General features: G+C 34.1%; 2 protein-coding genes and 1 pseudogene across 2 annotated transcripts; all 3 read right to left on the bottom strand.

Moving 5' to 3' along the window:
- Positions 1 to 1,635: 1,635 nt before the first annotated feature.
- Positions 1,636 to 5,642, bottom strand: LOC135775941 (uncharacterized). Its single transcript, XM_065286544.1, has 6 exons — positions 5,485 to 5,642; positions 4,334 to 4,621; positions 3,334 to 3,423; positions 2,988 to 3,083; positions 2,869 to 2,886; positions 1,636 to 2,756 (listed from the first exon to the last, which is right to left on the bottom strand). Exons 1-6 carry the CDS (start codon positions 5,534 to 5,536, stop codon positions 2,674 to 2,676), a joined length of 627 nt encoding a protein of 208 aa, XP_065142616.1. The 5' UTR covers positions 5,537 to 5,642; the 3' UTR covers positions 1,636 to 2,673.
- Positions 5,643 to 8,813: 3,171 nt separating this feature from the next.
- Positions 8,814 to 23,498, bottom strand: LOC135775929 (uncharacterized; annotated as a pseudogene).
- LOC135775937 (uncharacterized) lies at positions 13,561 to 18,935 on the bottom strand. Its single transcript, XM_065286532.1, has 6 exons — positions 18,803 to 18,935; positions 16,012 to 16,308; positions 15,000 to 15,071; positions 14,632 to 14,730; positions 14,507 to 14,524; positions 13,561 to 14,390 (listed from the first exon to the last, which is right to left on the bottom strand). The coding sequence occupies exons 1-6, from the start codon at positions 18,849 to 18,851 to the stop codon at positions 14,308 to 14,310; spliced, it is 618 nt and encodes a 205-aa protein (XP_065142604.1). The 5' UTR covers positions 18,852 to 18,935; the 3' UTR covers positions 13,561 to 14,307.
- Positions 23,499 to 26,587: the final 3,089 nt, after the last annotated feature.

Below are 26,587 nucleotides of genomic sequence, written 5' to 3'. Positions count from 1 at the left end.
TTTTCTTAACTAATGCTGGTACGTGGTGTGAAAAACTGTCAACTTTTCAAAGAAATGTTTGTTGTAATGATAACGGCAGTATATTTGCTTTAATCTGTTTTTGATTCATATGTAATCGTGTGTGGTTTGTTGGTCATAACTGAGGATTTTTTAACTGATCATAGGCTACATATTAAATATTTGATTTTATATTGAGTGGGTTAGTATAATTTTGTTTTGGGAGGAAATGCTGTGCTTCAAGTTCTGTCCAGACTTCAGACAGAAAAGTTTTCCTCAGACAAGTTTCATAATCCAACAATCCTAAATATTGCTACTATTGTTAATCTTTGATGTTTGTTGTCCTGGCAGAAATGTTAGATCATACAGATCCAAGGTCACTTAAATAGTTGTTGCATTAGGTCTCACTTGATTTCACTTTGTCAGGAAACTTTGTCTGTTACTCTGGTGTAAGTTAACACTTTTACTCAAGTATAAGTCAGATTCAAAGACAGAGAACAGCAGGAGATGACGTGATGTGAAAATAAAATGTTGATTGTATTTTTTGTTACATTCTAAATGCTCAGTTTGACTTCTAACTAGAAACTGATCGAACTGAACATGTGTTATTATATTAGCACAGACTGTATCGTGTGAATTTACTGCGTCACCACATACTGTAAAAACCTCTTATACAGTTCTCTTACTGTATTTGCACTTGTGAAGGAAGACATAAACAACAGTAGAAAAATAATGCACAATGTAAAATAAAAATAAAAATACATAAAATACATATATGGGTAAGAACATTTCAGTCACCTCTGAGATAATACACACAAACATCGCTTCAAAGCTTCATTCTGTGTCCTTTATTTCTTCATTGTAAATAGACGGCTTCAAATAAACTTGCATGCAAACATAAACAGCAATGTTAAACAAAGAAATACAAACAATCTGCATTACTGTCACAATGTACAGATGTAATCATGTTGACACAGTAAGTGAGAAAAACATTTACTTATATAATAGTATTTTTACCTTTCCTTTATTATAAAAATTTGCCGTATTCAAACCACCTGATGCCAGCATATACGTAAATAAAAAATGTAAGAAAAAAAGTTTTATTTATACATCATTTTTTTGCAGTTCAAAGTGCTTTATAGTCAAGAACAAGCTATTTACACTATATACACCCCACAAAATGCTGATGGCCAATCATTGGATGATCATGAATTGTTCATTTTAGGTCAATTAAACTACTATACATTCAGAAATGTTATTTTTTTTTGATAAACGTAAAATTTCCAGGTTGTATACAATGATAATGAAGGAGCTTAGATAAATAAATGAAATTTGAGTTTGTGCCTAAATGCCATTGACATTTATTTGATGACTATAAATTGTCCATTTCATGTCAATTAAAATATGATACATTCATAAATATAGATGTGTTTTTGTTTCTTTGGAGAAGTATAACATTTCCATGTTGTACATAATAAGAATTAAGTTACTTGGATAAACAAGTGACTTTTGATGTATGATAACTGAGTTCTTTATGATATCCCTCCCTGTTTCTTATCTTCTAACTGAAAAAGTCAGTTATCGGTTGAAAATAACATTTATGCTCATGTGACATAAAAAAAATAAACAAAACCCGCAGGGGAACGAGCGTTTCCCAAAAACATTGTTAGACATCCATGGTCGCAAGTTCTGTCATTACAGCATAGTTCAACAGTTTGTGTTTTTCTTGAAACCATCGTCTCAAAGTGCATTCACAAAGTGCATTGCAAACATGTGTTGCTCTCTCTCAAGCTGTGGTTCAATGCAGTTGTGTGTTAGTATGACATGAAGACTTACACAGATCATGCGCTTGAGTACAATATGCAAGCAACATTCAGTTAATTGCATTTACATATTAAATGCATACAAATTTAAATGTATGTCTTTTAATTTGTCAATAAAATTATTTCTGAACAGTGTGCATGTACTCTACTAAGCCAAGAGCAACTCAAAGTGATGTAAGAAGGAACTGCATCTCAATAAAACATTAGGAAATAAAGCAAAACAATGGAGAATAAAAATATGAGTAAAAGTCTTAATTAGATGTCCTGATCATTATTTACAGCAATAGTCTGACATTAATTCAATCTCAAGTGGATTCATTAGGAGACAGTATTACTCTAACAGGTATGTGATGTCATTAACTGTTGTTGAACCAACATAATCTGCATCAAATGATTATGTGTCATGACCAGCTAGTTAGTCTCACCAACAACGCATCGTTCTGTGTTAGTTAAGCAGAGAGTTATGTCATCGTACAGGAAAGAGTTTTTATGAGTTTGATAACATAAATGGTTTTGTTATCTATGAGGAGGATGTTTTAAACTATGACACTTGCAGGATGTATTAATGATACTGAGACCTCCATACTTTATGTCAAAAGCTCAAGAAAAGTTTGATTGCTCATCATGTCATTACGCTTTTAATAAAAACCTAATAATATGCTTATAAATGAACTGAGTAACGCTTCTGTGTATTTGGTTCTCCAGGCGCTGTAAGAAACTGCATATTGATCCGGTTGTGAATGATTATATTGAACTAATAAAAGTCAAGTGCAACTTTCAGTTTAACTGGATCTGCAGCTAACAATACATACAGACAACACACATGGCTGAAATCTAAACAAAATTAAACTTATTAAAACGTAATAGGTCTTTCCATAGACTCAGAAGAGGGATACCTCTGCATTTGTTGATCTGACACTGGATCAGAATCTGTGGCTGTGAAATAAAATAAGAGGTGATTCTGTGAGAGATTGAAAAACCTTTTAAAAGCAAACAAAATGACATAAGAGATCAAACTCATTTCTGTTTAAAAGACCACAATACTTACTTCTGCCTCTCAAATAACCTGAAATAATAAAGAAACAAAATGTGAATTAACAATTTTTACAATAAACACAGTGTTTGTAAATAATGTGTTAATGTGTTATTCATGTTTATAAAATTCACCTCTTAAAAGTCTTTTACCCTGACTGGACTTCATCCACACAATAACTCCCATTATAGCAGCAAAGACGATGAGAGGCAGCACACATCCAGCAGCGACTGAATATCAACAATCATTATTATTAAGATTATTAAACAATTATTGCATATTCATTATGAGAAAATACATTTCAGTATCCTAACAAAAATGTCTATAAATTTTAGTCTGTAAATTAGAATTACACAATAATTATTACATTACTTGCTTACAAATCATTGATGCACACAAATGTTTCACATTGACAACATTTAAATTATAAAATGAAAATTCAAGAAATTTAAACAACAAAGTTTGTTTTCTAAAGCTCACCTTTAACCTCAAATAACTCATCCCTGTGTCTCTGATCAGGTTTGTCAGTCGGGGCATTAGTAAAAGTTTTTCCTGACACAGTGCTTGTTTCTGGCACAAAAAAAGATTATTAAGGAACACTTGCAAGTACAAGAACAATCATATTAACTAATATTCTACTACTATTACTATAAGTTTTATTTGTGAATGAATCATTTTTCACAGATACTTTCAATTCATTGACATTAACAAACACTCAAACAATTCACTCACAAATCTGACATCTTTACAACACTTATTTTATAATCTCACCCGGGACAATTAAAGTAGATTTATATAATTACAATCTACATGTCAATTGATTCCTCACACAAAGCTGTCACAAGGCTTCAGATTGAATATATATCACTGAACTACTTTTATCATCGTTTGGTGGTTTTCTATAATTTTTGAACCTCAATGCTTTACTAATGCTCAACACCGAAAATCATTAATTCTTGAAAATATTGTGTTACAACATGAATGGACAAACACTGAGGTATCCGTTTTCTATTACATCTTAATTTAAACAATGTCATATAGGCTAGCTTGAAAATCATTACATTTATGCATTTGGTAGATGCTTTCATCTAAATGTTTAATATTGCAGTTTTAATTTAAGCCATTGACACACGTCACTGTGTTTAGTGTCAAATTAGATTTCCAGTAGCATGTGCAGCTATGTTTTAAGTAACCGAAAAGGTGTAATGCTTTATGAAATATTGTAAAGCTGTTTATATGATTGACAGGTTGTCATAAAAGTGTGCAGACATATTGAATACAAAATACATTAACACAACATGCTTGATTCTTATCTATAAAAACATACAGCACAATATTTATTAGTTTATCATTATGGTTTATAGTCAGTTATGATTTTATATCAATTTAAGATTTAGACTCTAAACCCACAGTCAATGCATGTTTACTAAATTATTTTAGAAAATAATAGTATTTATTTCATAATAAACAAAAAGTTTACCTCTTAGATTCACTCTGAATTCTGGTGTTTTTACTCCACAAGTGATTTTCACAAAGAACACAAATTTTGTTGTCATTGCTGCTTTTACAATGTAAGGACATGAGAAGCTGTCCATCTCCACACAATGATCTGTACTGAACTCCTTTCTACAGACTTGAGTTCGGAAATATTCAGTAAATATTGTGTAATTCATAACGCAGCAATTACCCTTCACAAAAGGGAATCTGCAGGTAACAGTTCCATCTGTCACACTTACAGTCTCATCTTCACAGGTTAGACTGAGGTAATCTGCAAAAGAACAGTTTATAGTGTTTAAGTATACTGCAACTAAACAATAACATTATTTAATTCAAATGTTATTTTATCTTAAGAAATAAAACTGTCATTTTAAAAGTTAACCCTTTATTTGTTATTTGTTAAATCCCTGCATCATCTGATCTGTACACAAGCTGATATGGTGGCAAATACAATCTCAGTTTTCTCTATTCATGAAGGGCCACTGTACAAAATACAGATTAGCATTGAATATGATCTGTGAGATGTGTTTGGGCATATAATGGGTCCAAACTGTCCATAAGCTTTACGGCAAAGTATAATATTACAAAGATCATAATGTAAAGATAAAGGCAGAAGACATTGTTCTTACTGAAGGAACATTAAACATTTTCAGTCTTTATTTTCTACAGTAAGTTACATCCAGCTGCGTAATTACAGCAATTTTTTTTACAGTGATACAAAGTAATAACACATCACTTTAAACATGTTAACACTTCGGCCTATGCGTGAAATATGCCACAGGCAAGAGCAATGATTTTTAATGACTGACTTAATTATATTTAGCATTTTATTTTGTTATCTCAAATGACAGACATTTTGCATACGATGGTACGATGGCTGCATGTGGCCTTGTACAGTATAATAAATCAGATTATATAAGTCTTCTGATGGAGTCTGGTCTAAGTGATTTTTAAACATCAAAATACTAATAAATCATGATTAACCTTTAGTAACCGTGTTTTATTATCTGTTTGTTTTGTTAGTAAAACCATGGTCAATTTGCCTAATGGTGGTCAAAAGAAGCGCACTGCAGAGGGAGCTTTTGTTTACACAAAGTTGCACTTTTATTAACCTGAAACCATTAGCGTACTTACATTTAGCAAAGGCGAGATGAATCCCAAAGAGTAAAAGCGCTACAGATCGCATGTTCGTTTTATATTAGAGAGATCAGATATATTCAAAAATATTACTCAAAGTTTTGTCGTCTTCTTGAGGTCGACAGCTGTAAAACTTTTCTGTACCGCTCTGTTAATCCAACAAAATCCTGCCAATAGAAAATCAGAGACAAACTCAGCATCATCAGTAACTACACAAAATCTAAAGAAATGGCAGGAAGAAAATACACAAATCTTCTAAAATGGAGTTTTGTTCAGTTTTTTTTTTTAATAGATTTTCTTTATTGGTAAAATCAGAAACTTTCCCTGATAGCACACATACATCTCAAAGACGTCTATTTGATGTCTGCATTTACATCTGCAAGACGTATTATTTAGATTGTTTGATAATCTGCAACTCTGAGACGTTTCCTAAAAGATGTCATATAGAAATATTGAAGACGTCTGCAAGACGTTTTTGATTTAGAATGTATGCAAAGCAGCTCTTTCTAAGACACACCAGATGTATTCCAGATCTCCAGATCTTTACCAGACATCTTGCAGACGTACCTGTGCTATCTGGGTTGTGCTTTAATTACTGTTTGTCTATACAGAACAACATTAGCAACACTAAATAAACATTTTGTTGGAATAATTAATATTTAAACTATAAATATTTATTTTCACAATAAGACATTTGTATAACGGGACTTACTTTGACTTTAGGTTTATGTGTGTATGTTTTGATGAAATGTATCAGAAAATAGTAAGAATGAATATGGCACAAAAATACCTCATGTAATTAACTCCAGACCGAACTTTCTTCCACTTTATCTTCCCCTCATTTCACCCACATCTCTTTTCTTTTACCTCCCTCTAGTGGACATAATGGCAATTATAATTAAAACACAACAGTGAATGTTTACATAAGCATAAAATGATGTGATAATCTTTACAAAAAATACAGAACTTCATAATATCTTAAAAACAAGCTGGTGGTACCAAATCTGATATTAAAAAGTGTTGATTCGCCACCCAATTTATTTATTATAGATATATTTTAATAAAACCATCTTGGCCGTTTGTTATAATCAATTTCTCAACTAGGTGAATGTATACATATGAATTAAGTGATGATGAATAAAACAGCATTACTAAGGAGTAATTCACTCCACAACAAAATAAGACATTATTCAATCTATAAACAGTCTAAACCTGTTAATTTCTGTTTACTTTGAACACAAATATAAATGTTATACAGAGATTTAGAAATCTTAAATCAGCTTTTACTTTCATTGTACAGACAAAATGCATCACAAAAGCAGCATATTCAACCTTTTATGTTTCACAGAAGATTGTAGTGTTATTTGATAGGAGGATATCTTGTTTGCTTCTCAGCTGACATATGGTAGATGTCTAAACCTGTTCTTCATCCATGTACTGCTCTGAGATCAGATTAAAACTTCCAGTGCTTCATCATTAAGGTCGAGGTGAAGGTTTTTCATAGAGGACAAGCAGGTGTAAGCTCAGTCCCTCAGAAGTTCATCACCGATCTGTCCTTTAATTCATCCTCTCCTCTAATTTCACCTCTTTAAAATAAAAGTGTTTCACGATGCCACAAACCATTTTTTGGCTAAATAGTTTCATCTGAAGAAACTTTGAAAATGTTTTTCAGATTACAAAAAGGCAATAAAGAAATAGTACTTTAAATATAATTTCTCAGAAAAATTCCATGAGGAACCTGAAATGGTTCTTCTAAATGTTCATTTCTGAACTTCATTTCTGGTGATTTAATAGTAACCATGCTTTTTGGTTGTATTTGAAGTAAGTCTGTGGTTAATTTTCATAAAGGTTGTTTTTAAACATTACAGCTATTTTATTTTTAAACATTTAAGTTACACTTCTGTCAATCTGTCTAGCCTATACCAGCAAAGACAAGATGAATCCCAAAAAGCGCTATGGAACGCACATTCAGAGAATATTCTGACTGTCAAATCCGTTAAAACTTTTTTCTTTGTTGCAGTGGCAGACAGCTGTAAAACCTCACTCACTGATAGCCTTAATGACAAAAACGTCCAGTTATATAATATAGGCTACACAATCCAGCCAATAGATGATTAAACACAATCTCAGCATCACCAGTAACTACTAAAGGAAACAAGCACACACGCACAATTCTCACGCTTAAAATAGTTCCTGGGACATCTGTTTCTCACGTTTTACACTGACCCATGTCCAGGGGCGCCTCTAAGGGGGAAAGGAAGGACCATGGGCCCATGCACTTTTGGGCCCCCAAAGGTCATTTTTATTAGTAACAGTGAAAATGTTACAGAAATTATAAATGTATCTGCCAAACAGTTAACAAAACAAAGTTATGGCTTGTTTCTGCATTTTCTGAAAATACCCCCCCCCTCCATTTACTGCATGGTTTCATCCAGTCTTACATTGCCTTTGATGAGGAAGTATAAGTCTGGGCTGCGTTCTCCGATAACGTTGTCTCTTAGCGCACTACGAAGACTCAAAAGGTACACCTTAACTACAGGTATACCTTTCCTACGTGTGTTCTCCGAACTATACCTTAGGATGTTGCTTAAGGTAAACCTTCTTAAGTTCGACCTTAGCGGGTGCTGTCCATGGTGGAGGTGTTGAATGATATCGATTGCTCGACAATCAATTATTCACTTCATGTAATAGGTTTCGCTGCGTTATGAGATAGCGGTGTTCTTTATTAAAGAAACATTTTAGAAATAGTTCAAGTTAAATTAATTAGGAATATCTGTTAAAAATATTTCAAATTTCAAACAACTAAATTTAACCTTCTATATTTTATATCAAACCCGTGCAAAACCCGCAACTTTATTTCCAAACGTATCATGTTTAAACTGCTCCAATTCATCCGCTATGCCTTCACTTGAAAGCTTAATTTGTATTAGGGGTTCCCAATAAGTGCGTTCGTTGCACAGGGGAATAAAGTGGGTCGTGCAAGTACTTGGTTGTGCATTACACTTAAAATATATAAAAACAAACTGTTGTTGTTCAATAGTTCACGCCTTTATTGTGCTTGGACATTGTGGACGAAGGGAGTGGATAAAGCGTCAAGCTAGGGCTTCATTTATTGGAAAGCTACAAATACTGTATCTTGAATTTACATGATCTTAAAAACATACAGATATAAACAGTATGTGTTAGTGGTTTATTATACATTAATGCTATTACTTATTTTGAGCTATTTACATCTTTAAATACATCTTACATACAGTCAACACACTTTGCTAAAATCTACATGTAAAATAAACAAAACAATATTTCATATTGTTTTTTGAAGTGGTTCATCTGTCATGTCTATGCCATTTACGGCGTCTGTAAAATAAAATAGGAGCACTGTGAGACACTGTAAGCAAACAGAAGGACATAAAAGATCAGAAAAAACAATACTTACTACTGCCCTTCACATAACCTGTTATAATAAAAAAAACAAATGTGGGATAATGATTACAATAAATTAAAGTACTTTAAAACAATTACAGTCATATTTATAAAACTGAATTCACCTGCTGGAATTTGGCTTTTAACCGGTGTGGTCTTTCCCCACGCCAGCCCCTTTTTAGCAGCAAAGACAGCGAGAGCCACCACACATCCAACAACGATTGCAATAGTGATGAACACCAAACATTTCACAATAATGTTGTCAGAAGCTGCAATCAATCATCCAGCAAAATATACACAATACCAACACTCAGTATAATGTGGACCTCTTTATGAACATTATGACCAACAATAACTGATATTTAGGGATGCAAATTTAATGCAAATTTAAATAATAAAATTTATTAAAATTACATAAACAGCATATACTGTATGTTTGACATTTTTCTGTGAAAAAGAAAGCATCACTCTCTTTGACTCACCAGTCTGCATCCACCTGAAACTTTAACTATACGTAACTTTTTGAAGTAGGCTACAGTATTAAAATCATTTAAAATCATATTTCGGCAATTTTGATATATCTTACAGCCCCACGCTGTCAAAAAAAGGTACAAAACTGTACATTTTCTGTTGCTAGGGTAGTACCCTCAAAGGTTTCGTTTTGTACCTCTATGGGTATTTAACACATTGAAATCTTGTACCGTTTGTGGTACAATATTATACCCTTATAAGGACCTATTGTGTACCTTAAATAAAAAAAACAGTTTTTCAATATTTTTCTATGTTCTTACCTCAACGTAGACAAATAATTACATACCTATCTTTTTTAATGTGTGCACTTTTAATCTTTTAATCACGTCACTAATAGAGCAAGCTTCTGACTGGTTAAAACGGCACGATTTTTCGCCAAAGTTCAGATTTTTCGACTCGATGTGCGAGTTATGCTGCGTTAACACCAGCCGCTGTAGAGACGTAAAGCATGAGTGATTTCAATGTTAAGTCTATGTGAAGACACGTTGATGCGTCTGGAGGTCTCAAGATGTGAATGAGGTGTTTAGCGCAGACTGGTAGACGCAATTCCGCCTCATTCGCGCATCTAGTTTAGTTTTTGTGTTTCATGCGTCCCCTGTTAACCAATCAGGAGCTTGCTTGCTGCTGTGGCGGCAGCCCCGCTCGGAGTCACTCATTCAACATGAAGGAACGCTTGATATTGTCCGTGAGCAGTCACCCGGAGCTATACGACACAAGACAGGAATAAAAAGGACCTGGTGACTGGTCGCGGCTGGTGTAACCACACACTTAGGCAGATTCGCCCCGCCAGACCTGCAGACCCGCGGAAACGCGTCTTTACATTGACTTAACATTGAAATAATTTGCGCCAGATGCTCTTTTTGCGTTTGGTGTGAACACAGCAGTGACAGAAAAGCTACAGTTTTGTACTGTTTTCTGACAGTGTACTGATATTATAATCAGACTGTCAAAAAACATTAACATAACCTGCTCAATTCTGATCTCTAAAAACAAACACCACAATATTTAACACTTTAGCATTGTGGTTTATATCCTTCAGTTATAAACTTTTGTAAGATACAGCTGGTATGCTGTATAACAATCCTTTAGTGACACTTACACATACCTGAGTTTGACTTAATGTTGTTTTCATTCAAAAGGACAACAATCTCTTTTCCTTTTCCCACAGATTGAACCACACATCTGTAAACATCTGGGTTCTTCTTCCACTCCTCAGGATTTACCGAGAGACTGATGCTCTTCTGAAATGATCCATCTGTGTTTGGTAAAGTTGAACTGACCTCTGCATCCTTATGAAGCTCCTCGTGATTTTTCATCCAGGTCATTGTGGTGTTTTTGGAGTAGAAACCTGTAGCATGACAGATAACTGGAGACGAGGAGTTTTTCTGTAGTAGAGCGACCTCTGGTGGATCTTCAGAGAGATTGGCTTAGAAGAATCAGGATTAGAAAGAAAAAATATCTTTATAGGCCTAAAATAATTTCAAATCTATTACCAAGCAATTATTTAAAAAAAGATAAAGTGACAGTGGTTTTAGGACTTTAAAACCTACATTTAATTCACATATCCATTTCCATCAGGTTTTTAATTATATTTCTACCTTTACTCTCCACACAGGTTTTCAAATATTCTTGATCTTTATTCCCCTCCAAAGTCGGCTTGAAGGTGGCAGCTTGACGACTCGCAGGAATCCATTTGAGCGTCTTCATATCTAAACTCATGAAGTCTTCACCATCAAAACCATTGTGCATATATCCTCGACTAGTGCATCATTCTCCAGCTCACAGCCAAACATCAACTGAAGCGTGTAACCATCTGAGGTTCACAGTCAAACTGTGGTTACTTGCAGGTAATAGACATCAATGTCAATACTGTGTAACCACTGTGACCTCTGGGAAGTTAAAGACTTATCTGTGTATAATTGAAACACAGAGTGTGGTCCTTTGGACAGACATAGTGCAAACAGGTAAGATCACCATGGGATACCATTGTATGCATATAGACCTGTGAATGACTTGCATATAAATTTTAACTTGTTATAATAAATTATCTTATACTTTTATTGGTTTCAAGTATTACAAATACAGCCAGGGGCAAATTAATAAATTAAATAAGAAAACAGTGACAAAATCAGAGAATAACTAGCTAAATACAATATAAAAATGTTGTAACAAACATTTGTAACAAAAAGAGTATTGTAACATTTTACAGCTTTTTTGGGTTTTTCAAACATTGCTTTTAGGAATTGTTGAATTTTGTCTTAAAATAAAGGCCTTTCCCCCCTAAATTAACATTAATTAATACTACATTTAAAAAAAGTTAAAGTCAAATGAATAAATGGCATTCCTTATGATAAGCAAAAAAACTGGTGGAACAGTCTGCATGGCGCTTAGTTGGGGCTCGCTGCATTTCCATTGTTCACCACAGACTTACATTAAGGGGAAATGTGGGGCACTTATGAGCTTGCTTTGTTCGACCATTACATAGCAACATATACTTGCACTTATTTTCCACATATATTCATTTCACTTTATGATTTAAAATAGTCTAAGAAACTTAGAAAAATGTAATGATTAGCCTATTATAGTAGTCCTAATAGAGAAAGGAGAAAAACAGATGGGCAATCCTGTTATACATTCCAAATTGTAATTCGAGTCTCACAACTGGTCCAGTAGGTTGCGAGGTGCCAGGTATCTTTCCCTTAATTGCTTTCCAGGTGCAAAAAGTAGGAGTCACCATTGGCCCCCGGGTGAATTTTACTAAATAAAGCAGCTGTTTGGTGAGAAGTTGTGCATAGACAATAAGAAAGGAGCATAGTCTATTTTGTGAAAAGTCTATAGTTTTAAAAGTTTGCTGCTGGCACTGTGAAAAAATACAGCATGAAGTTAAAACAACATGGTCTTGCAAGTCAATTTAACATACTCTTGTTTTGACTTGTAAAATGTTGACATATCAGTTGAAATTGTTTAACATAATTTGTTAAGTTAAAGTAACATGTTTTTATAATAGTAATAATAATTTAAGCACCAGTCTGTGTGAAAATAAAGTTGTTGTTTTACAGAAAACTCTTAAGTTAACTGGACCTATTCGGGTAAAGTCTGACACTTGGCTTCATACAGTTCATTGAGAAAGCATCTTTTGATGATTATGTAAATGATACTGGAATTCAAAACCCACACATCCCCTTTTTAAGCATTGTGTGTATTTTACGATAACTAGTTTCAGAGTAGCTTACCCAAATCTGTTTATTAGGCTATAAAAAGTATTACTTCTAAATAGTTGTAGGTTGGTGTGAAAATATTAGACGTAACGAGATGTAAAATATCCATGTGTAGTAGCCTATTGTTTTCTTGTGTTTATAAAAAGTAATATTACAATGCTTTTGAAATGCCACACACAAGAGCAATGCTTAAGTTTCCATATATTATGCCTATGCGCTTTGTAGCATTTATAATTTTGTTATAAATGTCAGATTAAAATATTTTGGATGATATTAATATGAAAGGCTTTTAATTGACGTTGTTGAAATAGGCTTTTGATATCATGCAATCTTTTTCTTACAGTGCGAAACAGTACTTTCAAAAATGTACACAAGAACAAAAACATGACTGTCAACCCATTGAAACATAAAATTTTTGGGTCTTGTAAAAATAAAAACAGATCTTCTGAAAATCTGCATTGTCAAAAATATACATGCACCAGTGCCAATATTATAAAATCACTCTGCACTCCTGGTTAAATCTTCACTACAAAAGTGAAGCTTCTCTTGAACCAAAGTGTTCTGATTCATTTTTTGGCTTGTAAACCACATGTTTTTCATGGGATGTAAGTTTGGATTTAGAGTGGCTATTTGTAAGTCTAGCCTGATTTAGCCATTTCTTAACCACCTTTCAGAATTTAGAGGTAATCCTACATTGTTCGTGTTTTCTTTCTGTGAAGTGCAAGTATGACACAATATTAACAGTTACCGTGTGGTCCTTTGCAAATAAATAAATAAATAAATTTAAAGGATTTTGTGAGCATTTATAGAAATTAAGTAAGAACAGACTAACCCAAGAACATTACTTATCTTTATTAAATAAAAAAGTTAAACATTTGCTTAAAATAAAATAAACATAGGATGAATGGAAAAAATAAACAATGATGGAAAGCTAAAGGTTTGTTTATAACTATAAAATTTACAAAATTTACAGATCTCACAAGTGGACAATAATAAAGTACCTTAGAATTTTGAATATGTCGGAGCCAATGGTGTAGTGGCAAAAACTGGCCAAAGAAAAAAAGAATTTTGAATATACAGTATAGTATGTTTACCTTTTCTTTTTTATTACAAAGCCGGTATAAAAATATATAATATCCACCAGTATGTGAACACAATGCATCTTTAAGTCGATCAAAAGTTATTTATACAGCATCTTCCCAAACAAATCAGTGCAGTTCAAGAGCTTTACATGCAAGGCCAAGCAATTTACACATATAAAAGAAATGAAACCAATATAAGCATCTTTAAATACTTATTTTGCTTCCATCTTGTGCAAGTAAAACTCACACCAAGTTATACAATTTAAAATGTACACAGTTGAAATGTTTAACTGTCATGACCAGTTGAAAACGGTATTTACGTAATAGTTACGGGATTCTAGACGTCGTTACTAGAACTGCTGTATCTGGAAGTCTACGCAGAGATGCTTTTTTTACAGCCCGGAACGGCATAATGTACTCTTAATCCTATCATGATTGTAAACAAATTGGGGCTTTTTACACCTGGTCACTTCATGTGTTTTCTCTGATCGGATAGCTATCCAAGCTTTTGAGACTGGGTCACATATCTGCAGCTCACAGATCATGCAGTCAACACACAAAACATATCAAAAATTTTCCAGGAAGTTTAAAGACTGAGATGACGTATATATTAGTATTTTTTCATCTGGCACTGAGTCAGTATACGTGGCTGTGAAATAAAATAAGAGGTGCAACTGTGAGATACTGTACTTTAAACCTTAAAAGCAAAAACAAAATGACATAAGTAATCAGGATCATTTTTGTGTAAAAGAAAACAATACTTACTACTGCCTGTCACATAGCCTGTAACAATAAAAAATACAATGTGGGTTAACAATGATTACAATAAAACAGAGCAGGCCTAATTCAGAGCATTGTGTTAACAGACAGGTATATAAAATTGAATTCACCTGTTACATCACGGCTTTTAACCTGTCTAGACTTTATCCACTCAATGAGCCAGATTATAGCAACAATGATAGTGAGAGTCAGCGCACATCCAACAAGGGCTGCAATGATGTTGTCAGAACAACACATGTAACAACAATCATTATTTATAAACATCATTATTGCATATTTAATAAGAGACAATATATTTTAAAATATTAAGTCTGTAAATCTTTTAAATGAAGAGAACTATATCAAATTTATTATATTAGTATCTTATAAAAATAATTCTGCACAAATCACATGAGCTGTGACACATTGACACCTTTAAATTATAAAATCAAAATTCAGTATATTTAAATAACAATAAAGTTTGTTATTTTAAGCTCACCTTCTGCCTTAAATGAGTTAATCACCCTCTTCTTCTCATGTCTTTCTTCAGTCAAAACATCAGAGGTATTTCCTGACCCAGAAGGGATAGTTTTAGGTTAAAGAATAGGTTGTAGAAAAGAAGCAAAGTTGATAGTTCTTGTACAAGTTCTATTTGTTAATGAATCACTTCAATATGATTCTTCAACACTCTTAAAGTGATAGTTCACCCAAAAATGAAAAATAATTTTAATGGAAGTAAACGTGGTCCACGAATGGTTTGGTTACAACATTTCTCAAAATATCTTCTTTTGTGTTCAATATTAAAAAGAAATTTAAACGGGTTTGTAACAATATGAGGATGAGTAAATGATGAAAGAATTTTCATTTTTGTGTGAACTATCCCTTTAAAAAAAGGCTTGACATTGATTGTTTAAAAAAAGCTTTTTTGCAGTGAACAAAATATATATTTAGGTTATATATTTCTGTTAATATTTTATACAGCTTGATGGCATTTTATTAAGGATTACACCTTGTTGGGTACTTAAAACACTAAACATACTGTAGTGGCACATTTCTTATTGCTGCTTTGAATTGTGAAGTAATCTGTACTGTTGTGTAGCTACACAACAACATCTGTTAAACAACAATGGGGTGGTTTCCCGGACAAGGTTTAGATTAATTCAGGACTAGGCCTTACTTATATTAGGACATTAAAGTTGTTTTTGCAAACATACCTTACAAAAAACATTATTGGTATGCAATTGATATGCTCATATATGTAAAGATACAACAGTACAAGGTGTTTATAAATTAAGGCAACTTAAACATGCAATTTAGTTTAGGTCTAGGATAAGCCTGTGCCGGAAACCGCCCCTAAATCTGTTAAAATTAGTCAATTACCATTAAAGCTAAACAACAATGCCTGTCAGGGGAGTATTTCCACTGTAAAAATCCCTTTTACCAGAATTTCAAATAGATGTGCATGTACAATTAAGTATTTTTTTTCACTATTAACAACGTTAAACCAGTACCTTTTGCTATCATATTGAATACTGTAGTTCCGTGTCCACATGTCTCTTGCAAAAACAACAGAAATTTTGTTGTCATTGCTGATTTTGCAGTGTAAGAACATGAGAAGTTGGCCACCTGCACACAAGAATCGCTTCTGAACTCTTCTCTGCAGATTGTTTGGTCATAATCGCTCGCTGTTTGTATAATCTTGTACATCCTAATGCAGCATCTATTCCTCTGATAAGAGACTCTGCAGGTAAGAGTCAACTTTTCTCCCACATTTCCGCCCACTTTTACACATCTTGTATTGAAAGAATCTGCAAAAGAACAGTTTTTAGTATTCAACATTTTAACATTATTTCACTAGAGAAAGTTATTTCATCTCAAGAAAAAAATTACATTGAATTTGTCCTCTAAAATGAATTAAAAGTTAAATATTTTATGATCACTGCCTCATTCTGTAAAAAGAAGAAGTTTTGATAAATGATAATAAACACACGCTGGTGGAAACCATTGACTTCCATAGTAGGATAAACATGTACTATGGAACTATTGTGATAAATGATGATGAAGATATTTTGATACAATATGGTAAGCACAAAATTTCATAGGATTAATTTTTTCTATTATGGAAGTCAATGATTTCCACCAGCCGTGTGCTTATCATCATGTATCAAAATTTCTTCTTTTGTGTTCATCAGGGAAAAAAAATTCATACAGGTCTAGAACAACATGAGGGAGAGTAAATTAAGTGAACTATCCATGCAAGTTTTAGTAAATTAAGAGAACTATATCATTCATTACATTGCCAACTTACAAAAAACCTTCTGCACAAATATCACAGGAGTTGTGAAACACTGACACCACTAAAATTAAATGAGCCAAAGAATAAAAAACTGTATTTACCATAGATAAATAGTAAGAGCTCTTTCCAGGGTAATGACATATTGTGAGCCTCAAACACTATTGTTTTCTCATTTTTTATGTAAACCTTGTGCATGCAAAAGACTTCTGGAAAACAGACCAATCTCAACATAACACCAACTGTGATGTTACAGTCGTGATGTATGCCCCAACATTAAATTACACATTCAATGAATAACAGTGTTGTTATTATGCTTAAAACAAAGTTGTGACTGCTAAGTTAGCGCTATATGCTAGTTAATGCTACATGCTAGCATTTAGGCTGAAGTTCTACTATTGACATTACAGTTACGTTTTGCAGGTCTATACTAAAAAACACAAACTTACCACTCAGAAACGTTCATTAACAATCTACAAAAAAATTGTTTTCCTAAAAATTTGTATTTTCTTCTGATACAGGCTCAAACATAAGGTCTGTTTACTAATGTGAGCTACTGGCATAAGCATCAGAGCAGAGCAGAGCTCAATATTACTATTCATGACCTTTCCGAATAGGGCAAAAAATAAACAATTTAATGTTGCTGGATTTTTTTCACTTAATAAAGTTACACACCTTTAACAATCTGTTCTACAGAACGCGTTTCATCCCTACGAATAACATGTTTGTCCTATGGCGGCTACCGTAGCTTCTCTGTGCATTTCGAAATTGAGGGGGGAGCTGTGGACTGAGCTGTAAGTTGCAACTAGATAGTAAAGTTTGAAGACAAACTTTATGTTGGCTTGATAAAGCGTGGCATTAAAGTTTAAAACAGTTTGTAAAAAGTTTGACAGGATAAACTTCTACTTCTTAAGAAGTTTAGTTTAATATTCTCCCTGCTGAAAAACAGCATAGAGCAGCATCATTCCAATGCTGGTTCATGCTGGTTGGGTGCTGGTTTAGCTGGTGGTCACAAGCATACCAGCACCAAAATACAACATATGCTGGTCTTGCTGGTATGACCAACATGGGATGCTGGTGCTGGTATGCTGAGCACCAGCTAAACCTTATGCTGGTCTATGCTAGCAGCATTTGGCAGGCTGAGCCACACTCAATAAGAAAGCTGGAATAAAGACCACAAAAATGCTGGAGGTGTGGTAAAGGTAATAAACAAGACAGCTGCACCCTCAAGAGAACTGGTTTGACAAGGACTTGGGGACTCCACCTGCATGTGCTGAAAATAAATGTCCCGATGATGAATGCTTAAAGTTGTCCAATGTGATGCTTTGCAGTGGTAAAAAATGAATAGACACCCATGCCAGTCAAGTTATAACATAATTGAAAAGTCAGCTAAGATTTTGACCATTAGTTCATTCTCATTGCATTCATCCAATTTATTATTACAAAAAAACAATGCAAAACTGTACAAAAAAAGTACTTAGTAGTGTATTGTAGCTAAACAACAACACCTGTTGGGGCAGTATTTATTTCACAATAAGCGACCATTTTAAACCAGTAAATGTACCAGTTACATTTTTTATTATGGACTGTGCTTTTTTACACATTTTGTGAGACTTATAATGTTCTTTTGTAGTGTTTATACAAATTAATAACACATAACAAAAATATTTTCTCCGCACACAAAAGCAATGCTATTTAATAATATTGTTTGCATGTACAGACTATTTGGCACAACAATTTTATGATAGAAAATGTATTTTGCAGATGATCTACAGATGAGGTCCTAAATGGCTTTTTATGATGGAATTTTCGTCAAATGTGGATGTGCATGATTTTTTAATTTTTATTTTCTGTCAGTGCAGAACAAAATACTTTTAAATATGTTTATATATGTTTGTATTCAAATTAAATAGACAGTAGGATGTTTATTAATAAAACCAACTCAACATAATAAACAGTAGCCTATAAACAATTAATACTATTAACATAAACCCATCTGCAGTACTTACCAGCAAAGACCATATGAATCCCGATTAGCAGAAGCGCTACAGATCGCATGTTTGTCTTATATTTAACAACAATTACATTCTTAAATAATATTCTCTGATCTGAGTTTTCGACTGCTGTTGAGGCCACACCTGTGTAGGCCACACTTGTAGCCACACGTTTATACACCCAGTCCAGCCAATAGATGAAGATACACAAATGCGACATCACAAGTAACTACACAAAATCTTTAGAATTGAAGCCAATTTCCTCATTCCTGTTTAATCTCTTTTCTTATTGGTCACATTTCTAAATCAGACACTTTATGCTTTGGTTATGTCTACATGTGTAATGATGAGGTAAAACAAGTGATCTAAATGCACTCAAATGGCCTAAGTAATGGTTTATTAACAAAAACAAAATAATCCACACATAGATCAAAACCAATGACCACACTCACCACAGAAACCAATACAACTCATTACAAGCAACAATACCAGACAAACGACAAGAGAAACAGTGGGGTATATATATTTAAGGATAACAGGTAACAAAACACACCTGGGAAACAAACACAGGAGGGCTTATCAAAAACATAAATGTACAAATCACATTATTTATTTGGTTCTGACATTTTATTCACATTGTAACATGGAAAAAATGGGGAAAAAATTGTTTTAAGACCTGACAATTGTGATCTCATGACAGCAGTGGCGGCCGTTGGCCCAGGGGCGCGAATTCAGAATTTGTGTTCAGAGTGTCATGTGTGTTGCTCGTTATGTCAAAATATGTGTTTGTTGCATCATGTGAACCATGTGCATCATGCGTCTTGTCACAATACGTGGCTGCTGCACACACGTCAAAAAAGGTTTATGATAAAAGAGACGCTCACATTCACAAAATACTCGCAAGACATTCACTTAACACTAAACTCTGACTACAAATGGGATTAAGCAAGTATCTGGCAAACGTGATAGCCTCTTTTATCATAAACCACTTTGAAGTGTCTGGAGCAGACACATGTTTTGAAATGACGCGTGATGCACATAAGTTTACATGATGCACCAAGCACATATTTTGACATGAGTCATGACGAGCCACACATGGCCGGCTAAATACATGTTGTAATGAGCTTATTGCATCGTGTGGCCTGGAAAAAAAAGTCACCGTCCGCCACTGCATGACACCCCTTTACAGATCCAACGTAAATGTAAACAACAGTAAAACAAATATAGTGAAATGGCATGCAAGAGTAAGTTAAAAAAAGAAAACCATAAAAACAATTAAATCAAATTAAGAAAGCTATAAATAAAGTGCAACGGGGATTTTCAAACTGTGGGTTAGGACCCATTTGTGGGTGACATAGTGGGATAAGGATGTGCAAACTCACATGGATGTTGTGGTCAATAACACATGCACACACACATAAAACAGTATAGTGCAATTGATGACATTAACAATGGTTTTGCATTAGGTATTTTGGTATTGCAATTAAATTTACATTTCATTCATAAAATGACAAAAACAAACTACCGGTACGCTCTTTTAGAAGAGAAAAAATGTCTCCCATATTTCCATTTTAAAAAAATTGCGGATCCTGAATGAAAAGGGAACTCCTGAAACTTAACACAGGTGTATGTCATGTCTTAACTCTCATTTTAGAATTTCAGTCATCTCTCATGTGGATAAATTATAAAATAAGCAAAACAAAATAAACATAAATGTATTTTTTTTTAATCATTTTGCATTTTTTAGTGGTTCCTTTGTCATTTCTAAGTCAGTTTTTGGGGCTGTGAAATTAAATAAGAGATTTTAAGAATAAAATAAGAATTAAAATAAAATAAAATATAATAAGCAAACAAAATTACATACTGTAAGAGATGAAACTCATTTAAAAAACAATACTTACTGCTTTCCTTCACATGACCTGTAATATTAAAGAAATAAAATGTGGGTTAATAATGATTACAATTAAACACAAGTTAGGGGTGGTTCACATTTTATGTCTTTTGTGTGCGCAAAAACGTTACTTTGAATATAGATGTGCAGCTAGCGTGCTCAATTAGAGAGCACTCTTTTTTTCCATCAGAAAGTGCGCTGGAAAGAATGAGAAAAGCGTTTTCCATGCGGCTTAAGATGCTAAATGTGAACCACCCCTTATTCATAACAATGAGTGTGTCTTGCTCCAGTTATGCTTACTAAACTGATAACATGTATGGTCATATATCTGTGTAAAACGGTTTGCTTTTATGGCCTTTTAAAATGGCAAAATCCGATCAGTACACGTTCCTTTTAGTACTCTTTAAGGACAACACATTTAATGTGTAACTTTACACATCTCTGTGTTATTATTTGAACAACACACACTTTGGCCATTCTGACCTTTGTAATCTTCCTTATTCCTACCAGTGATGCATCTTGTTAATATTTACAATCTTTGGTAACATATAAAAGTATTCATGCAGTTCAAAGAGAAAATGAGAAATTATTGGTGTTACATTTACAGGTTCTCCAGACATGAAAACAGCACAGATTTCAGATTTCCCCCACTTTAAGAATGACGAGAACTATAGGCACCGCAGTTCCTGCAAGAAACCTGACAAATCTCCAAAATCTGTGTAGCTGGTTTATTGAAATGCACGCAAAAAAAAACGGGTTTCTAATAAGTTGATTTTTATTAGATTTCTGCTTATTTTGTGCAAGTAAATGCAATACCTGAATTCGGGTTCTTTCTGGACTTTCTCCAATCAATGAGCCTCTTGGCAGCTAAGACAATGGCAGCCAGCACACCTCCAACTACGATTGCAATAGTGATAAACACCAAACATTTCACAAGGATGCTGTCAGAAGCTGCAAAAAAAAAACAACAACATTTAAACACTCACTAATACAAAATCACCAATAATAACTGTAATTGTTAGGAGATTATCTAAAACAGTGCAAACAAAACAATGCCTTTTCATAGCTTTTGAAAAAAAACACACAGTTGTGCTCAGTTCTGATCTCTGAATACATAGAGCACAATATTTATTACTTTAGCATTATGGCTTATAGTCTTTAGTTATAATATTTTGTTTAGCTTATATATACCTGAGTTAGACTTGATGTTGTGTTCATTTAAAAGGACAACAATCTCTTTCTCTGCTCCAACATGTTGAACCACACATCTGTAAACATCTGGATTCTGCTTCCACTCCTCAGGATTCACAGAAAGACTAATGCTCTTCTGATATGATCCATCTGCGTTTGGTAAAGTCAAACTGATGTTCACATTCTCATAATGATCCTCGTGGTTTTTCTTCCAGGTCATTGTGACGTTTTTGGGGTAGAAACCTGTAGCATGACAGCTGGAGACGAGGAGTTTTTCTGCAGCAGAGACACCTCAGGTGGATCTAGAGAGGATGGGAAAAAGTAATCTTATAGGGTAACACTAATCTACTGAAATTACACATTATTTCACAAACATAGTGACAACAACTTTACTATCTCAATAATATCCTCATTTGCATTTAACTCTTTCCCCACCAGCATTTTTTTTAAGTGGCCAGCAAGCGCCAGCATTTTTCATGATTTTCACAAAAGTTTAATGCCTTCCAGAAAATGTTCTTCTTTAAATATATATATAAAAAAGAAAAGCTTAGATAATTACATTTTTGTGAAGAACTTTTGATAGAAATCCGATTCAGAGCGATCCTCAAAACATACATGGAGTTCTTACTCTTTGACGCGAGCAATTGCTTCCGGGTTGTACAAGTTGCGCAACTTGGTGGATAATAACGGTATTGCGGATTGCCAGAAAAACTAAAAAGTTAATTCAGACATCCACTTAATTGTTTCACATTACAATACAGTACTGTAATCTAACAAAGGTCCAAAATCAAATATTCAACTTGTGGATGTTAATTCTGCTAACATGATGCCTATAACGAAGTTCATTTCAAAACAACTGCTACCTTTTCTCTCCAGAGTCTCCCTGCCGTAGCTCACAATCTTTGTCAGCCGCTCGAAGCACGTGCTCTCCAGATATGCTTGCCAGTATTTTACTTTAGTTTTATCAGTATCCCATTGGTTCTTGATGATTTCATCATGAGAATTAGCATTAGTCCAGCTGAGTGTGGTCTTATCAAAGCTCATGAAGTCTTCTCCATTATAACCATACTCAACGTATCCTCGAGTGGTATTATCATCCTTCGTCTCACAGCCGTACATCAACTGAAAGGTGTTCACATCTTAGAAAAGAACACAACAAAAAATATAAAAATCATACTAATTATTCCTGACTGACTATTGCATATTTGTTTTGGATGCATATGTATAAATACAAAACCTCCCAGTTAAAAGTCTGGTTAGGCTATTACAAATATACAATTTCCATATTTAAATGACTTATTATATTAGGTGATGCTAATATAAAGAGATATAAAAAGAAACTGTGTGTGCAACCTGCAATAAATCTAGAAGCACTTAAGATGGACTTTACAGATACATACAGGCATATGTAGCACTCATGGGCATTGGAACCATTATATGTTGGTGGGACCAGACCCAGTTAATTTTGGGGGGGGGGAGACCCATCCACATTTATTTTTGCGTCCGACACCCTTATAGCAATAAGTGTTTATTGCACTTTTATGCATGTTTGTTGGTTGATTTGTGTCAATGTACCTGACATGGAACTGTGGTATCGCTCCACTACAGTTTGCATGAAGTTTTTATATTCCTTAACATATATATAAGGCAAGACCCTCTAAAGTGGTCTTATTTTGTTTTTCAGCACTTTTCCTTATTGGTCACATTATTATTCTTAAATCGGACACTTTATGACTCGATTCTGTCTGAAGAACAGAGGCCGGGGGCGGTGGCTTGAGACACTGCCCACTTAAGTTACGCTCACATGACGTGCCCCGTTGGTATGCGAAACAGAACGGTAGTTTGCACGGGATTTCCATCCCTGCTAAGGAACCGGCTGTTACATAACATGTCTCGTCTTTTGCATGCTAAAGTTCGTTATTTTCAACGTAGAAGCGCGGCAAGCTGGCCCAAAAATAAAGAGCAACACTTTCTATTTTTTTCCCAGGCGAGTCGCTGCAGTGGCGAGTTTAAAAAATCTCAACTTTCAGACTGACACGAGCTCACAACAGGTCATGTGACAAGAACCAACCAATCAGCTTTATCCTCTCTGTAACAACGTTGAAAGATTAGCGATGATGAAACTGAAAGTGACATCTGCTTAACACATTCAGTGAGTAGTGAACGTAAACACACACTCCAATTCTTGGACAATGGACAAACACAACATCACCAGTAAATGCACTACCCTTCGTAAAGGTAAAGATAAATGTTTGTATTTCCTCTTATCTTGTTTGTCTTTAATTGTTTTCGCAATCGCCCATAACGGTAAACTGAATTCATTTTGGAGCAAATAATTAAAGGAACAGTATGTAGGATTGTGGCCAAAACTGGTATTGCAATCACAAAACGTGTGGCTAAAACTGGTACTGCAATCACACAGCTGGTGGCCAATATACCAAACGACAACATAAACATCAGTTGAGGGCTGCAACTCCACTTTTTAAATGACAATATCCTGGCCGGACCGCTGTTGTGAGTGATAGAAGTATTTGAAATGAAAATGATTTCTTAATGTCTAGTGACATTTCAGGGCCATTTAATGATTAATTGATATAAATTTCTTACATACTGTTCCTTTAATGAAAGCATTTTTAATAACAAATTAAGTTTAAATCGGACACTTTATGACTCGATTCTGTCTGAAGAACAGGCCGGTGGCGGTTTACATACACTTGTAAAAAGTGTGTAGGCTACACCATGGCAGTTTTGGCAGATCCTTCAGGATCTCAGCTAAACTTTTTTTGCATGTCAGATAATTTATAAAGAAATAGTTACATGGCAAGATCAAGATTTCTACTTTTTTGTTGTGATGGAATGATTGAAACACACATACCTTTGTCAAAAAAATTTAGGTTCTTATTAAAATGTGCAGTATTACAGGTTTTCTGTAAACATGACAAAATCTGTGTGGTCAAAAATATACTGTATGCACATACATCAGTGCTTATATTTGACTTTCTGACACAAACTTGTTTCTTTAGCACAATGGGAATGTAAGTGCTTAATGCACGGAAGTCTGGATTTTTGGAAAGACATCTATAACTTTTAGTCTAGCCTGATTTGGTTATTTCTTAAACACCTTTCACATTTGTTTGGGGCTATTTTCCTGTTGAAAACAAAACTTTCTTGCTGATGTCTTTATTTATTACAGTACAAGAACAGTATAGGAACTGATAAGATGAAATGAGTTTTATTACTTAACTGAAATTATATAAATATATGTATGTTTTACCTAAAATACATCTACTTTTGGAAATGTGCAAAATTTTATTTAAGTTTAATTTATTACAGATGTCCTCAGACTATTGATAAAACTTCAATAAGTAATAAGTAAATAATAATTGGTTTACTTTGCATATAGAGGCATGTGTATAAATATCTAAAAAAAAGTGGACTTCCGAAAAACTCACTTGTGTGTTGATAAAGAAATGCTTGGAGCAGTGTTTTTCCATCCAAAAACAGCAGAGGGCGCACAGGTTCTCAAACATAAAGATGAGATTAGCGTTGGCACTGTTTACTACTCTTGAATAAATATCTGATTTTGTTAGGCAGTACTGACTACTAACTTTGTTATATCCATATGCTATTAAATACAATACAGTAGTTTATGCAGATAGATGGCTCGGTAGATGGGTCCTTCACAACAGTCATCTCAATGTCAGTAAGTATATAAACTGTATATTCATCATTTTTAATATGATTCATGCCCAATACTAGCAGCCCCATGCTACCAACCAGTTTCTTTTGCTTCATCTATTCATTTTAGGCATCATTGCCCTAAATCTATTCTCTTTTTGTCTCTCTCTCTCTCTCTCTCTCTCTCTCTCTCTCTCTCTCTCTCTCCCTTACACACGTTATTCTCACTTTTCTCATTAACTATCTTATCCCCATCTATTTCCCCGGTGACAGCTTCTGCGGTACCTTCGATAAGCCATCGCCATGGAAACAGCCCAGCAACAGGCTGGCCCCTCACGGCCAATGAGAGCGTGATGTGTCCTGGATTCTCCTCCAATGGTGATGGCGGCCTGGTGAGCTCAAGGTGAATGCTCAAAGAGGCATGAGTACTTCCTTCCTGGTATATTTAGCAGCAATTTCTCATTCTCTCTTCTTTCACATTTCTTTGTGCATTCAAACTGATCTTACAGGAGAATGTAGCTATTGTGAATCATACAAAAATTTATGATGATTGGAAGAAAGCAAGAATGAAGCTCCACTCCTAAATGTAATGCTTGCTCAACGTTGTAAAATGTGCAAATGAGATTGTACAAATTTAATACAATTAACCAGCTCATAAACTTGTTACGAATTGACGAGATGGTGTTGATGCGTCCAAATAGCATGCAGCAGGGATGAAATATTTTTGTAGGCCAATCTGAAAGTTAGGGGGACACCAATGCTATCTCACGAGAATTCGTACATATTTTACGAGTTGGCTAAATCGTATTAATTCATACTACCATAAGTTTTGGTACGATTTTCCTTGACCCCTGTGACGCTGGGGTTAGGGGTTCGATTTCGTTGTTGTTTTTTTATGAGAATCGTTTTGAGATTTTGCACGATTAACTTTGTATGAATTAATACGAATTAGCCAACTCGTAAAATGTGTATGATTTTTGTGAGATCAACGATTTTTGCTGTTCTCTCGCAAAAAAATCCATTCATTTTTCCCACTTTTG

The sequence above is a fragment of the Paramisgurnus dabryanus genome, chromosome 19 (assembly GCF_030506205.2).
Source record: "Paramisgurnus dabryanus chromosome 19, PD_genome_1.1, whole genome shotgun sequence".
Taxonomy (NCBI): domain Eukaryota; kingdom Metazoa; phylum Chordata; class Actinopteri; order Cypriniformes; family Cobitidae; genus Paramisgurnus; species Paramisgurnus dabryanus.
This window is presented reverse-complemented; position numbering and strand designations above follow the sequence as displayed.

Bases quoted from the DNA above. Each gene is read 5' to 3' on its own strand.
- LOC135775941 (XM_065286544.1), bottom strand. From the start codon at position 5,536: ATGCGATCTGTAGCGCTTTTACTCTTTGGGATTCATCTCGCCTTTGCT. The intron at 4,622-5,484 runs GTAAGTACGCTA...GTTCTTTTGCAG, and splicing joins TCATCTCGCCTTTGCTAAAT to ATTACCTCAGTCTAACCTGT. The intron at 3,424-4,333 runs GTAAACTTTTTG...TTTTTGTGCCAG, and splicing joins ATTCAGAGTGAATCTAAGAG to AAACAAGCACTGTGTCAGGA.
- LOC135775937 (XM_065286532.1), bottom strand. From the start codon at position 18,851: ATGCGATCTGTAGCGCTTCTGCTAATCGGGATTCATATGGTCTTTGCT. The intron at 16,309-18,802 runs GTAAGTACTGCA...GTTCTTTTGCAG, and splicing joins GATTCATATGGTCTTTGCTG to ATTCTTTCAATACAAGATGT. The intron at 14,731-14,999 runs GTGAGCTTAAAA...ACATCATTGCAG, and splicing joins TAACTCATTTAAGGCAGAAG to CCCTTGTTGGATGTGCGCTG.